This window comes from Fukomys damarensis, unplaced genomic scaffold (assembly GCF_012274545.1).
Source record: "Fukomys damarensis isolate Sample0158 unplaced genomic scaffold, DMR_v1.0_HiC HiC_scaffold_12, whole genome shotgun sequence".
NCBI lineage: Eukaryota > Metazoa > Chordata > Mammalia > Rodentia > Bathyergidae > Fukomys > Fukomys damarensis.
The window spans coordinates 45,543,930-45,560,756 of record NW_022900924.1 but is presented as its reverse complement, the minus strand read 5'-3'; the positions used below and the strand labels follow the sequence as shown (position 1 = coordinate 45,560,756).

At 45.6% G+C, this 16,827-nt stretch overlaps 1 protein-coding gene across 4 annotated transcripts in view; it reads left to right on the top strand.

Annotated features, from left to right (window-relative positions):
* Positions 1–16,827, top strand: part of Opa1 (OPA1 mitochondrial dynamin like GTPase) — an 80,214-nt gene that overhangs the window by 50,887 nt on the left and 12,500 nt on the right. For all 4 annotated transcript variants that reach the window (XM_010624076.3, XM_010624074.3, XM_010624077.3 and 1 more), the window contains 4 exons: positions 2,526–2,666; positions 5,227–5,343; positions 6,555–6,648; positions 7,276–7,386. In XM_010624076.3, the coding sequence (XP_010622378.1) occupies positions 2,526–2,666; positions 5,227–5,343; positions 6,555–6,648; positions 7,276–7,386 (463 nt within the window). The remainder of the gene's footprint in view (positions 1–2,525; positions 2,667–5,226; positions 5,344–6,554; positions 6,649–7,275; positions 7,387–16,827) is intronic.

The following is a 16,827-nucleotide window of genomic DNA, read 5'->3' as shown; positions in this document are numbered from 1 at the left end:
ATAAAGCTAAAGAATAAATAGCTTTCGGGACAGGGATTTAGCTCAGTGGTGCCGCCACCTGCCTCAAAGCACAAGGTCCTGAGTTTAATCCCCAGTACCAAAAAAAAAAAAAGAATAAATATCTTTAAAAATTAGTAAACTACAGGCAAATACAGAAGTGCTTAAAGTCTCTATCCCCAGCTCCACCCCTTTTTATGGCTTCGTTTTGGTGGCTTCTTTTCCTGTCTAGCATTCAGTCCTGTGCCGCTGTGTCGGGCTCACACCCCTTCCACAGGTGAGAGTCCACCTAGACTATGGTATCTGCAGGTGAAAGAAGTAGTGAGTCAGCAGAGCTGGCATCCAGCTGGCTTTCTGGCATTTCCTTTGTTCCTTGAATCCATCCACTTTGAGAAAAGGAAACCAAAAAATGGAAAAATTAGAAGAGGTATAGAGAATGACAAATTACCAAAGGAAATCTCCCTTTTAAACATGTTTTTATTTTAAATATTAATTAAATTGCTAATTTAATTATGTGATCAATCTTCTATTTTTTTCTAATTACCCACATTTCTTGTTTCATAAGCACTCTATCAGATGTCTCCACTTGCTTCAAAATAGCAAGAATCCCTCTTTTTCTTTTCTTTCCTCCTCTTTTCTCCCCACGCTATGACTTTTGTAGAAATGAGTCCTTAAGAGCCTGCAGAGAAGTGGGGAGCAGCAGTGGGAACCCGATCGTGCCTGTTCCGTGCCTGTTCGGGTGCATCAGCTATCTCCGCCCTACAGCTGGGCTGAGAGGAGGAAGAATTTCTAGGGGATCCGTCAGAGGTCTCTTGCTTCTAGACAGGAAGAAGCATTGATTAGAAAGGGCTGGTGTAAGGCAGATAAACTCAAGAGAAAAATGGCATCTGGCCTTCAGGGCTCAGTGACATTGGGTCTAAAGCCTTCAGAACAGTCAGTAAGAGCGGAGCTTGCCTTGACCACTAGGGGTAAAAACACCTTTGGAGAGGAAGGATTCCTGGTTGTGGGGTTTTTTTCTCCAGAAATTGAACACAGAAGGTTCTCTTCAAGAGAAGCAAAAGAGTTTAAGGGTCAGTGCAGAGGATCTGTGAGCCCAGAAGAGGAAGCCCGGAGTCCTTCACGGAAGAACCTTCTCCCCACGAATTTCAGGGCCGCATGGGTAAGGCCCAAGTTGACCAGAGCAGAGGCCGTGTTTGGGCTGTAGAAGAGAGGATATGTCAGAATCGCCTATGGAATCTTACCTGTATCCTGGGTTTCCTTTAAAAGATAGTGTTACATTAGACTCACTGAGTCCGTCTCCTCCTCTGACATTACTTCCCATCCTTCGACCCCACTGTAAATCACTGTTGTAGACATCACGTGGAGGTTACAGTGAGAAATGGGTTCCAGAAAAGATAGAGAATGTCCCCACAACAAGGTAGCCGTGTAACAAGTCCTCTTGTCTTTTGAGTGATGAGATTTAGCAGGAAAACAAATTTAAAGATTTTCCTGTATTAAAGACAAGAAATTATGTCCTAAACACTATTTTTAGTTTTCTAGAAAAATCCCACCCTTTGAAACATTCTGGATTTACTTGAGCTAGAAAAATACTGAGGATAGATTGAGAGGCTAAATGCCAGGTAACAGGAGAGGTGATGGTGCACAACCAGCAGCAAAAACGGCAAGGCGAGATTTGCTTCCTCCCTGAGGCTGAGTGGAGGTGTGTGAGCAAACATTGGTTTATGAAGTATTTCTCCCAGGGTTGTGTTTGAGAGTTTTGGTTCATAGTTGCGTTTACAGCCTAGTTTCTTATTCTTGTTTAAGTACTCAGATTCAGTAGGTGCAGTGCTATTGTAACTTCTTCACAGCAGTAAGTGACTTGGAAGTGAGCTTTTACTCTACGGTTTTGAATGAGGGATAGAAAAATGACAACATAAATTTAATTTGATACAGTATAAGAGTCTTGTTTTCAAACCTAAAGTGTGAGTGAGTTCTCCTCGTTGGATGAGATGTAGGAACAAAGAGGCTGAAAGTGAATTTAGGAATGATAGCTACCTCACAGGTACAATCGGAAGTAGGATTTTTTTAATGAATAGCCTTTTTTAAAGCCTCCACTATGCATGTGTGTTTATTTAATCAGAAAACAAATATATCAACAGGTGCAGAGTCCTTATAGGCTTGAATAGAACATTGTGTTTTCCCACATATTTAGGGTACGTTTTCCTAGACCCAAATTAAACCTACGATCAAGAAATAAAGCATATAATAAGGTACTTGGTGCTATAATTTCAACAGTGAAATGTCGTAGCAAAGGTAGGACACACCAGATAGGGCTAATTCCTGTTCTCCGCTTTCCTGAAGCAAGTTGCTATGCATTCAGAGGCCACTTCCCCATCTTCCTCAGTTGAGGTGCTGGGTTTCACTTCTTTGTTGGGATGAAGCTTGTTCTCTGTTGTGCGACAGTAATATATTTATTGAAGTCTGTACTCTGCTTTCACAAGTGCCAGATTATGACCCATGTAAACAGTCCTCTCTTTACCGTTCTAAAGTGTGTTCACAATGAAACCAAGAACGAACTGGAGAAGATGCTGAAATGCAATGAGGAGCACCCAGCGTATCTTGCAAGCGATGAGATAACCACAGTCCGGAAGAACCTGGAATCCCGGGGAGTTGAAGTCGACCCGAGCTTGGTAACAAACGTGACAGGAAAACGTGAATCTGCTTCCCTAAGCTTGTTTCTCGCAGCGCAGTCTCACTGCTTCTGTGTTACTCCGATGGCTCAGAGCTCGATTTTCCTTTGATTGTGTGCACATTTGCCAACATAAAAACTTACTCATTTTGATCTAAAGGTTAGAAATTTTATTTTCACAAGGCCCTAAGTTGGATTCCTGGTACTAAAAAAATATATATTTATTCATTATTGCAAAAGTAAAAGTTAACTTCTAAATGGAGAAATTTAGACAGTGGTACCTGGGCAAGTTCAGCTGCTCTTGTGAAAAGGAATGAATCCCACCCAGACCTCTGCACCACTTTGTGCTATTTTAGACTGTGAAACAGAATTCCTATTGCAGTATGGCTCACTGATATACAGATAGCTAACTATCTGTGTGCATGTGTATGTGTTGTACAGTCCGATGTCACCCACTAGAAAAGGGAAAATGTGATGAATGTTAAGTTTTGATTGGTTTGGGGTCTAGCTCATTTTCCTCTTTTATGGTAAATATAAAGATAAGAGAGTCTCTTTAGATTTTATTTTTTAAAACAGGGTCTTATTATGTAGTCCAGGCCAGCCTTGAACTTGCTGTGCAGCCTACACTGGCCTGGGATTGGGCGATCCTCCTGCTTAGCCTTGCAAGTGCTGAGATTACAGGCATGTGCCCCCGTGCCCAGCTCTGTAGGCTGTTTTTTGCTTCATAATGCTTATTTATGACAAAATTTTAAAAACTCTCTGAGCTTTTCTTTCCTACTGCTTAGTAGTTAGAATGTAAGGAATTCAAAAGTTCATTTTAGGGCCAGGGATTTAGCTCAGTGGTGCTGCCACCGCAAGGTCCCTGAGCTCGATCCCCAGTACCAAAAACAAAAACAAAAATATAAAAGTTCACTTTAGTACTAGCTAAGTGAAACTCAGAAATAAATCTAGTGGGGAAGCAATCATGTAAAATATTTCAGAGCTACCATCATTTTTTAAAGGTTATCTGCTATTTATGTGTCTGTGCTTGATACATGAGTTACTTACTTTAAATTCCACCAGAGAGCAGAACAAGAAAAGAAAACTGGTAAAAATCAAAGCTGCTGCCTACATCCAATGTCGTTTAAAAACAGAACATGAGATGTTTAGTTGGATATGTGTCAGCATGTCCACATTAGTCCTAGCTCCCATCAACAAAGGGCATACACACTGAGCATCCCTAATTTGAAAATGTGAAATCAGAACCCTCCACAGTCTGAAACCTCGGCTCCATCTTGATGTCACAAAAGGAAAATTCTGCACCTGCATGGCTGCAGTCAAAGTGCAGGCGCACTCAAAGCACTGTATAAAATTGCCTGTAGGTGTGTGTGTGAGGGGCACCTGCAACACAAACAGACCCGGTGTTTAGACTTGCGCTGCGTTACCAGCTGTCTCATGGGTGTGCATGTATTCAAAAACTCATAGAGTTCCAAAATCTGAAGCACTTCTGCTCCCAAACATTTTGGATAGTTGTTACTCGACCTGTATGATACTTTTAAATTTTATGATGCTTTGATTAATGTGATAGGATTTTCTTTTCTTGTAGACTGGGAGGTTATATGATTTTCCAGTTTTAAGCATTTGCCTATATCGTGGGCAATGGATTAGATGTATATCTAAATCTGTGAACGAGAAAATCTCAGATGTTTTTTCAAGTAAACTGTTTAGTGCATTTTATAAAGCTTTAAAATAAGTAGCCAAGTCCTAACACAAGAATATTAGATGTTAGGAGATATGCATTCTAAAACATTCCATTACAGTATCAATAATACTACCTTTAGTACTTGATATCTCTCTAGCTCCTTTTGTTCTAAGTCAAATGGTATTAATGACATTTGTTCTAGCTGCTTCTTAACTACTATTCCTGTTCCCAGCAAAAGACGATGTTTGCAAGAGCCTTGAATTCTCTGACAAACTACCCAGTAGTAAAATGGTAGGGATCATCTTGATACAACTAAGTGAAGTTTAATAAACAGGAAATTAGTTGGGTTGGTGGAGATGGTCTGAGACCATTTCCTGGTCCTAACTATTTAGATAGGCTTTCAACATCTTGCTTTAGTTTTCCCATCTCTAACTAGGCAAAGGTAATCCCCACCCCATCTGCTCTCCAAAATGATTGACTAAAACAGTGCTTGTTTAAAACATTGCAAATGTCGAAGGATATAAACTAATAAATCTGATCTTTGTCTTGAAAAATAATGTAAGTAGATAAAAGGGATTGGTAGAATAACAACATTGCTGTTGCTTTCAGTTAACTTTTTGTAATAAGTTTTGGATCCTTTCTTTTCCTTTGGAGACACAGTCTGGCTGTGTAGTTCAGGCAGGCTGGCCTTGATCTCACTATGTAGCCGAGGCTGGGAACTCACGGTGATATTCCTGCCTCAGCTTCCCAAGCACTAGGATTTGCAGCCAGGCACCACCACACCCAGCTCTTTGTAATAAATTTTGCATACAACTTCTCAGAGTATGACTGATCAATATGAAGAGTGTTCAGTAACTCTGGCTTTTGTTCTCTTATTTAGATTAAGGATACCTGGCATCAAGTTTACAGAAGACATTTCCTAAAAACAGCTCTCAACCATTGTAACCTTTGTCGAAGAGGCTTTTATTACTACCAAAGACATTTTGTAGACTCTGAGGTAAGGATTTCCCAAAAACAAGAGAAATGTTTTTTAACAACAGTTGTTTAAAGATGTATAAAAGTGTACTTTAACTATATATATTAAAGTCCTTTGATCATCTTGGAAAAAGCATATATAATCTATAAAGAATGACCACTGTTTTCAAAGATGCTTGCCACTTCGCTATAGGAATGAAAAAGAGTATATCAAAGGAAATATCACATATACTCCCCTGTCTTGAAAGTAATTTTATCACCTCTATGTATTTTTTTTCAACTTTTCTGTACACAGGGAGAGGATATGTAGCATACCCACTGCATAGTGGAACTCATAGGAAAATAATTTTTGTTGTTCATTTTTCATGTGTCATAATTCACATTACTACAATCTTGTTTTAAATGATTCTTCAAAAGAAATATTCTTGGGCTTTTATATTGTTTAACATCGCAGTTTACAAAGTAGCCTCTAGGTGGCAGCAGGCCGGCGTACTTGGAGCATTTCATCACTGGTGAAAACGCTTGTAAATACAAATCCTTTTGGAAAAGCGCTCCTAGTGTTCTTAACTGAAGCATCTACAATGCTTTTCCGTAGCTTTAGGTGCTTAAAGTAAATTTGTATTGAAATACACCTGTGTAAAAGCGACTGGTTTTCTTGCATAATTTTAATTGTTGAGAATTCTCTGTATTTTTTAAAAAATCCATTATGTTCATGTATAACAGAGTTTTGAAAATAGCGTGAATGCACACAGGAATAAAACAGGTTAACTAAGAACATATTTAAGATAAACATGGTTAACCAAAACTAAATACAAATTGAAGATATATGCTGTGAATTTCTGTGTATAAAACATAATGAAATTTTCTACTTTCCAAGCCGTTGTTTTGCTTGGAATTGCTTTTAGAATTAAAACAAAGCTATGTGCCGGGGATGTAGCTTAGCGGCACAGTGCCTGCCTGGCAAGCACAAGGTCCTGAGTTTGATCCCCAGAACCAAAAACCTAAATTAAACTTAACTAAGTACATGTGGGAGTAATACAACCCAAATCCGGCAGAATTTTATGACTCTTGACAGATTCAATATCTATAGTAAAATATGTGTTTTAGATAAACCTGAATATTTTATATTAAATATAGGGATGTAAGTACTGACCTTGATAGTTATATGTATTTATGATCATTGTTTTTATTTTTTGAATTACATCTGGGAATCTTAATTACATAATAATTCAGCTGGAATGCAATGATGTTGTCCTGTTTTGGCGAATACAGCGCATGCTTGCTATCACTGCAAATACTTTAAGGCAGCAACTTACAAACACTGAAGGTGAGCCATGTAGAGACTACTTTCTAACTTTGATATTTTTAATAAAAGGATGCCAAGATACTTATTTAAAGATAGCTTTATCATAGACAGACGTAGTGGAGCTGGCCTGCAAGCCCCACACTTGGGAATCTGAGGCAGGGGGACCATAAGTTCCAGGCCCGTGTTAGCTGGGCTACAAGGTGACATCAAGAGTTTAAAGCCAGCCTGGATTATAACGAGATCTTCTCTCAGACAAACAAAAACATTTCTTAGAAAAACTAAAAATTATAATTTGCCTTTAAAATATTAATTAAAAAGCAATTATAATGAAGAACTATCGGCAGTAAAACATACTCTGTGTCTACTTTCATAACACAGAAATTCTGTGTAGTAGGAATGCACTCCTAAGAATCACTTGATGTTTTGAGAAACCTGTGCTCCCCTTAAAGTGTCATGGGTTGAGAATGGTCATTCTCTGTAAAGGTGTATCTCTTTCATGCTGGTTAAAGTTCTGGATAAACGGAGAAATTGAACACATCTAACATGATGATAAAAAATAAGGACTTCTTGTCCCACACATGGCTGATTTTATCCTGCTGTGCATTCATGAAATTGGGCTACTCATGTTTTTTATTTATTTTTGAACAGTTAGGCGATTAGAGAAAAACGTTAAGGAAGTATTGGAAGATTTTGCTGAAGACAGTGAGAAGAAAGTCAAGTTGCTTACTGGTAAACGAGTTCAGCTGGCAGAAGACCTCAGTAAGTCTTTCCTGTTGCTCTGCGCCTTACCCCCCATTCACTGCCCCCGTTTCCATGTGTGTTCGTCTGTTTAATCTCACTCACACCGAAAAGTTCAAGTTCCTCCAGCCTGCAAGGAACGTTTTTCTCTGAACTATTGGCATAAGATGCTAGCCTAATGTCTTGTCACTTCCAAGTACTTGAACACGTGTTTCCTAGAACAAGGATTTGTTCCTAGCAACTTACTAAAACCACTGTTAACCCTGGTAACATCACTGTATCTGATCCTCAGACCCCATTCAGGTTTAACCCGTTATCCCAAAATCATCCTTCCATAGAACAAAACGTTCCCAGTTCATTTGCCAACCAGGTGATCTATTTTTAGAAAATAGTACTTAGAAATCAAGATCTGAGAACAACAAATGCTCCTTGTGACAGAAGCACTGCAGTTGTGGCTCTTCTCGGTGGGAAGAGGAGGTGAAGCTATATTTGTGTGCTAGTGTGTACATGTATAAATCGTCTGTGCACATTTACGTCTGTGTCCTAGATATATATGTATATGTTGAAACCATGTTGCTGAGACTTCTAACCCAGTACTAGAGGATTTGATCTAGTTTTTCCCCCTTCCCGTATTTATAACTCCCTTTTCAGACAGTGAGAGACCTGACTCCTGTTATATATTTATTTATTTTGCTCAACACTTTATGTATAACCAAGTTTGTTGCTCTCCCTTCCATTGCAAAAATATTCATGTTGCCATGGTAGACTCTTAATCACTCCATACTGTCAACTCCTGCATTGATAGTCTTCTCATCTTGTCCGGGCCTGACAGCCAAGGCCAGGCACTCCTGTCCATGGAGTGCCCTCCACAGAGCTAATACTCTGACTCTCTGCCAGGCACTTCCCCATCTTGTCCTCCTTACCCTTCACACATGCTTCCTTTCTTCACCGGAAGCCAGACCGTGCTTCATCCGGCTCGTGCTCCGCTGCCCTGGACAGACTCCCCTCCACAGACTGCCCTGCACAGACTGCCCCTGCACAGACTCCCCTGCACAGACTGCCCTGCACAGACTGCCCTCCACAGACTGCCCCTGCACAGACTCCCCTGCACAGACTGCCCCTGCACAGACTCCCCTGCACAGACTGCCCTGCACAGACTGCCCTGCACAGACTCCCCTGCACAGACTCCCCTGCACAGACTGCCCTGCACAGACTCCCCTGCACAGACTGCCCTCCACAGACTCCCCTGCACAGACTCCCCTGCACAGACTGCCCTGCACAGACTGCCCTGCACAGACTCCCCTGCACAGACTCCCCTGCACAGACTCCCCTGCACAGACTCCCCTGCACAGACTGCCCTGCACAGACTGCCCTGCACAGACTCCCCTGCACAGACTCCCCTGCACAGACTGCCCTGCACAGACTCCCCTGCACAGACTGCCCTGCACAGACTCCCCTGCACAGACTCCCCTGCACAGACTGCCCTGCACAGACTGCCCTGCACAGACTCCCCTGCACAGACTCCCCTGCACAGACTGCCCTGCACAGACTCCCCTGCACAGACTGCCCTGCACAGACTCCCCTGCACAGACTCCCCTGCACAGACTGCCCTGCACAGACTGCCCTGCACAGACTCCCCTGCACAGACTCCCCTGCACAGACTGCCCTGCACAGACTCCCCTGCACAGACTGCCCTGCACAGACTCCCCTGCACAGACTCCCCTGCACAGACTGCCCTGCACAGACTGCCCTGCACAGACTGCCCTGCACAGACTGCCCTGCACAGACTGCCCTGCACAGACTCCCCTGCACAGACTCCCCTGCACAGACTCCCCTGCACAGACTGCCCTGCACAGACTGCCCTCCACAGACTGCCCTCCACAGACTCCCCTGCACAGACTCCCCTGCACAGACTGCCCTCCACAGACTCCCCTGCACAGACTCCCCTGCACAGACTCCCCTCCACAGACTGCCCTGCACAGACTGCCCCTGCACAGACTCCCCTGCACAGACTCCCCTGCACAGACTGCCCTGCACAGACTGCCCCTGCACAGACTCCCCTGGACAGACTGCCCTGCACACACTGCCCTGCACAGACTGCCCTGCACAGACTCCCCTGCACAGACTCCCCTCCACAGACTCCCCTGCACAGACTCCCCTGCACAGACTGCCCTGCACAGACTCCCCTGCACAGACTGCCCTCCACAGACTGCCCTCCACAGACTCCCCTGCACAGACTCCCCTCCACAGACTCCCCTCCACAGACTCCCCTGCACAGACTCCCCTGCACAGACTGCCCTCCACAGACTCCCCTGCACAGACTCCCCTGCACAGACTCCCCTGCACAGACTGCCCTCCACAGACTGCCCTGCACAGACTCCCCTGCACAGACTCCCCTCCACAGACTCCCCTGCACAGACTCCCCTGCACAGACTCCCCTCCACAGACTGCCCTGCACAGACTCCCCTGCACAGACTCCCCTCCACAGACTCCCCTGCACAGACTGCCCTGCACAGACTGCCCTGCACAGACTCCCCTGCACAGACTCCCCTGCACAGACTCCCCTGCACAGACTCCCCTGCACAGACTGCCCTCCACAGACTCCCCTGCACAGACTCCCCTGCACAGACTGCCCTGCACAGACTGCCCTGCACAGACTCCCCTGCACAGACTCCCCTGCACAGACTCCCCTGCACAGACTGCCCTGCACAGACTCCCCTGCACAGACTGCCCTGCACAGACTCCCCTGCACAGACTGCCCTGCACAGACTCCCCTGCACAGACTCCCCTCCACAGACTCCCCTGCACAGACTGCCCTGCACAGACTCCCCTGCACAGACTGCCCTCCACAGACTCCCCTGCACAGACTCCCCTGCACAGACTGCCCTGCACAGACTGCCCTCCACAGACTGCCCTGCACAGACTGCCCTGCACAGACTGCCCGGCACAGACTCCCCTGCTCAGACTGCCCTCCACAGACTGCCCTGCACAGACTGCCCTGCACAGACTCCCCTGCACAGACTCCCCTGCACAGACTGCCCTGCACAGACTCCCCTCCACAGACTCCCCTGCACAGACTCCCCTCCACAGACTCCCCTGCACAGACTCCCCTCCACAGACTCCCCTGCACAGACTCCCCTCCACAGACTCCCCTGCACAGACTCCCCTCCACAGACTCCCCTGCACAGACTCCCCTCCACAGACTCCCCTGCACAGACTCCCCTCCACAGACTCCCCTGCACAGACTCCCCTCCACAGACTCCCCTGCACAGACTCCCCTCCACAGACTCCCCTGCACAGACTCCCCTCCACAGACTCCCCTGCACAGACTCCCCTCCACAGACTCCCCTGCACAGACTCCCCTCCACAGACTCCCCTGCACAGACTCCCCTCCACAGACTCCCCTGCACAGACTCCCCTCCACAGACTCCCCTGCACAGACTCCCCTCCACAGACTCCCCTGCACAGACTCCCCTCCACAGACTCCCCTGCACAGACTCCCCTCCACAGACTCCCCTGCACAGACTCCCCTCCACAGACTCCCCTGCACAGACTCCCCTCCACAGACTCCCCTGCACAGACTCCCCTCCACAGACTCCCCTGCACAGACTCCCCTCCACAGACTCCCCTGCACAGACTCCCCTCCACAGACTCCCCTGCACAGACTCCCCTCCACAGACTCCCCTGCACAGACTCCCCTCCACAGACTCCCCTGCACAGACTCCCCTCCACAGACTCCCCTGCACAGACTCCCCTCCACAGACTCCCCTGCACAGACTCCCCTCCACAGACTCCCCTGCACAGACTCCCCTCCACAGACTCCCCTGCACAGACTCCCCTCCACAGACTCCCCTGCACAGACTCCCCTCCACAGACTCCCCTGCACAGACTCCCCTCCACAGACTCCCCTGCACAGACTCCCCTCCACAGACTCCCCTGCACAGACTCCCCTCCACAGACTCCCCTGCACAGACTCCCCTCCACAGACTCCCCTGCACAGACTCCCCTCCACAGACTCCCCTGCACAGACTCCCCTCCACAGACTCCCCTGCACAGACTCCCCTCCACAGACTCCCCTGCACAGACTCCCCTCCACAGACTCCCCTGCACAGACTCCCCTCCACAGACTCCCCTGCACAGACTCCCCTCCACAGACTCCCCTGCACAGACTCCCCTCCACAGACTCCCCTGCACAGACTCCCCTCCACAGACTCCCCTGCACAGACTCCCCTCCACAGACTCCCCTGCACAGACTCCCCTCCACAGACTCCCCTGCACAGACTCCCCTCCACAGACTCCCCTGCACAGACTCCCCTCCACAGACTCCCCTGCACAGACTCCCCTCCACAGACTCCCCTGCACAGACTCCCCTCCACAGACTCCCCTGCACAGACTCCCCTCCACAGACTCCCCTGCACAGACTCCCCTCCACAGACTCCCCTGCACAGACTCCCCTCCACAGACTCCCCTGCACAGACTCCCCTCCACAGACTCCCCTGCACAGACTCCCCTCCACAGACTCCCCTGCACAGACTCCCCTCCACAGACTCCCCTGCACAGACTCCCCTCCACAGACTCCCCTGCACAGACTCCCCTCCACAGACTCCCCTGCACAGACTCCCCTCCACAGACTCCCCTGCACAGACTCCCCTCCACAGACTCCCCTGCACAGACTCCCCTCCACAGACTCCCCTGCACAGACTCCCCTCCACAGACTCCCCTGCACAGACTCCCCTCCACAGACTCCCCTGCACAGACTCCCCTCCACAGACTCCCCTGCACAGACTCCCCTCCACAGACTCCCCTGCACAGACTCCCCTCCACAGACTCCCCTGCACAGACTCCCCTCCACAGACTCCCCTGCACAGACTCCCCTCCACAGACTCCCCTGCACAGACTCCCCTCCACAGACTCCCCTGCACAGACTCCCCTGCACAGACTCCCCTGCACAGACTGCCCTGCACAGACTCCCCTGCACAGACTCCCCTGCACGGTCACCGGGCCCCTCATCAGGCTTTCGCACCTCAGCAGGCCCATGGCTGTCCCTTTCCGTCCTAACTCATGACTCCGTTGCTCTCCTTGGGGTAGTGATTCTTGAATGATAGGAGGTTCCTAGCTTTAAGATTTGGTTTGAATACTAAAATTTATTTAAATCTTTGCGAATTTAAGGAACGAATTAAAGAAAAATGCTTGTAATCAGTGCTTCTGTTTCCCTCTCTGCTTTATAAAACAAAGTATTTTTCCTTTTGCTGTGTACTTAAATTTGCTATTTTATGTTTCCTCATATCTGAAACAAAGGCTGAATAGAAACAATCTTTTCAAATTTGAAAGTGTCTGAATTGAATTTATATCACCACAGTTCAATTATAAGATTCTCCAAAAGAAACCAGGCAGGATTTTTCTGTTTTATATTTGTTCCAGTGCAGAAGACTTGTGCTCAAATCTGAACTGACATTTATTAGCTGTGCCGTAGGCATGGAAATTCCTGGAGCCTTTTCATAAAACACCTACTGTCAGGGAAGTTGTTGGCAGAGTCAGTTCAGTGAGCATTTTGAACTTCCTGCTTCATACCTGCGTGCTAAATTAGTACTGTTACAGGAAGAAGGGTGTCACTAGCTAGGATGAAGTATACAAACTTTGTCTCCTTCAGGACACATGACCAAATAGTGAAATAGTGTCAGTGAATCTTATCTGGAGTATAAGTGATTGAAAGATGTTTTTGAGTGTCATCTCTTGTGCTTTTAGTTAGAGCTGGCGTAGTCCTATTTCTCCCAATTCTAATTTGATTAAAATAAAGAAAGTATATTACTAACGTAAATATGTGCACAACCAAGCCAAGTCTTACATTCTCCTGGTGGTTTTCCTAAGAAGGGAGTCATCTGGCTCCCTTGTAATGGTGTGCTGCTTTTATACATAGAAAAGTATGGTGGAGTTAATGTACCAAATGATGTCCATAGGAGCACGGGTTTCTTTCCCCGGTGACTTAGCTTCACCACAGAAGGAGATGAGTCGTGACACTGTACAGTGGTGGAAAGGGAGTCCCAAGAGCGCCTTTTCCTGACTGTCTCGCGTCTGACATTGCAGAATACAGTCATGGTTGCTTTCAGCAGAAAACTCTCCAGTATTAGCAGTCACAAGTATAGCACAGACCAAAGGTTTGAATAGAGCATTTTCATTTATAACAGTATGTTGGCTGGTAGAGTATGTTGGAGAGAGGCAATCAAGACTTTTATTATAATTCCAAAGTAGCAAAGAATAGTGTAATACACAGATTATTAAAATTTTAATGCATCCATATTTTACCTGGTTTTAAAAAATTTTGTTACTCTGAGTCTTCACTTCTTCAAAGATGAATACATAAGGAGTAGTGCATTGTTCTACATACATGAGACAATATGCCACGTTCACTGTTGGAGTGAAGCTAGTTAGAAAAAAGTAATTTTAAAAAAATGAAATATTTCTTGGCTCAGGAGGTTAATGAAAGAGGAGTCACCAGGATGCTGTGGCCATGGTTCCTCGCTGGAGCAGGGGGAGCACAGGATAGGCCAGGGCACCTCAGGCTGCAGAGGTGAGGGGTGCTGGAAGGAGAGTGGGAGTAGCCAGTGGCCTCATGAGGCTCTAACTGGGCAAGCCCATGGCACTTGGGGCATCAGAATAATAATGACAGGAACAACTTGTAACTCATGGAATGAAATAGGAATCTGTGAATTGATAATTATGTAAATAAATGAGTAAAATCCCTGATGAAGAGCAGGATACTTATTTAGCCATACAAAATACCTCCATAGAAAATGCTTATCAATTATAAGAGGGAATGAATAATTTTACATGGAGAAGCCTGACCATCACCACATAATCAAGTGGTCAGAGTTAACATCATCAGTAATGGTCCAGTCAGAACTTGTTCCACCTTTGTAGAGTGTAGTAAGGATCCAGCATCACAACTGGGCATGGTGGTGCACACCCATAATCCCAGCAGTCTGGGAGGGTGAGGCAGGAAGCCCAGCCTGGGCAACTTAGTGACTTAGAGAGACCTTCTCTCAAAATAAGTATAAACAGGGCTGAGATGTAGCACTGTGAATACCCTGGGTTTGATCCTCAGTACCCACCCACCCACCCCCAAGAGCCTAGCAGTGGTAGCATCTGCTACCCACAGTTCAGGCTTTAAACACACCCAGTATGACCTTGAGAAGACCATTTTGAGTCTGTGGTAGGATTAATTTCAGAAGGTTGTATAACTATTTAAATACAGTGTCAACTTAGATTGAAATCTCTGTGGACTCCCAGTGTAAATAAGAGCGCTGACGTTTCCCAGACTGTTCATTTCTGCCTTCCCCGCCCCACCCGGGAACCTGAGTCCTGGGCACTGCTAACAGTGGCCGCTTGTGTTTGTTGTTCAGTTCCATCCATGCAGCCTGGAATCTTCTACTGTTTGTTCTGTGACTATTGTATCAGCTGTTAACTAGGTGGTCATGTTTGGAGAACTCAGGTTTCCTTTATGCTCTTGTCCATTAAAGCTCAAGTTATACTTTTATTTTTTTTTTGTACCAGGGATTGAACTTGGGTACTTGGGCTTGCAAGGGAGGTGGCAAAACCACTGAGCTGAATCCCCAGCCCTCAAGTTATACTTTTAAGTCTCTGTGTAATTAGAGTATCATTGATACCCAGGAACTAGAGGGCATTAACAATCATTTAGTTTGCTGTTTCTCAGGAAAGACTAAGGATTCTTTCCCTCTTTATTTTACAATAAATTCCTCATTTTTGTGTCAAAACTTGAAATGGAGTGTGAATTAATATTTGAATACTTTCAGATTGCTTTACGTGAATCATCTGATTCTCCTCAGTGATCTTTTTAGATGAGTGTGGTCATTTTCCTCATTTTACAAATGAAGAAATGGAGGCTTACTAACACTGGCTAGTAAGTGAAAGCCAAGATTTGAGCCAGGTCTCTTAAATGACTGTGTCAAACTAAGGGAAAAAGTCAAGCCTTTGGAAAATACAACACTCCAAAATTGTCCTTTATATTGGGATGCTCCTGTCGTTAACTGTGCCCATCGCAGGGGGAAGAAAGACACACTGGTGGGGGGAGCTGTTATCATCTTTACTGTCATCTGTGTACTTCTGACATCTAAAAGCTTTGGAGGGACCAGGGATATAGCTCAGTGCAGCACCTGCCTGGCAAGTGAGAGTCCGAGTTCGATTCCTGTTACCGAAAGAAAAAACAAAGCTCTGGAATTGAGACTTTGACACTGTATGAAAATGTTGATAGCACGTTGGGTAAAGGAACGCTAAAGTGTATATGAGCCCACCAGATTAAAGAATGTTAATTTTCCTTACATGATTTATAAGCACAGCTCTGAATACACTCAGATCTCACCATAATGAAGGAACATCCAGGTTGCCCAGAACTCAGACAGCTTCTCGGTGTGGTTATGTGGTTGTGTTCATACTTAGTCTAGCTATGACAGATATGGAAGTTTTAATTGAACAAAGTGATTGTTACTCTAAGTTTAGCCTTTTGTTGAACTAGTTTGGGTGTGTTGAAATGTTAAAAGAGTCAGTGTATTTCTTCATATTTGCCAATGCAGTGTGAAAACAGTAATAAATTCCTTTACTTGGATATGACTTGCAGGCTTGTGTATGGTATAGTTGAATATTGCTAATGTTGGAGACAGTATAACTAAAAAGGCGATCAAGGAGAACTTTTCAGTATCCTCGGCCCCCTCCCCGCCCCCATTCATTTGCTCTGCTGACTCCCTACGCGAGGTGGCAACAGCTGGCCTTTTTACTGGAGCTCAGGGGATTAGAGAGCAGGAATCACCACAGCGTGCTCGGCCTCTTGCCTCTGTTGACTATTCTTTATTGTTTGATGCCTGAGCATCTCCCAGACAGCCAGCGATTGTTTCTGGAAACTTAGAGTTTGTTTCTCTTGGGCATGTACAATGCTGCTGGGGCTCCTCTTTGTGTTTCTTCACTTTCCCAGTCTCCTCTTATCCTCCATCGATGCTTTCTCTTGATAATTAAAATGGTGCAAAGACACAACCTTTGTATCTTGGTCTGCGTGAGACTCAGTTGTGACCCTAAATTTAGCAATACGGACAATAGATGAAAGTTTTTGTTTTTGTTTTTGTTTTTTTCCTGAGCTACCAAATATTTGGAACCGAAATCACCTTTATAATGAAAACTTTGTTCTTCATAGTTACTATTATTTAACGACAGAAACAAATGTGCTATAAGATACATCGTGTTAAAACTTGAATTTAAAAAAGCAGGCAGAACATAACTAAATAGAACCCTTTGCTCAATAGAATGATTTGATTTTACTGCATTTAGAAAGGGAAAAATGTCATGATGCCCTTGAATTTAATTTCCATTGGTTACATTCCTAAACTTCATCCATACTTGGCGTATTTTTGAGAGTTAATTATGGATGAGAAATAGTGTGGGACTGAAAATCATCCC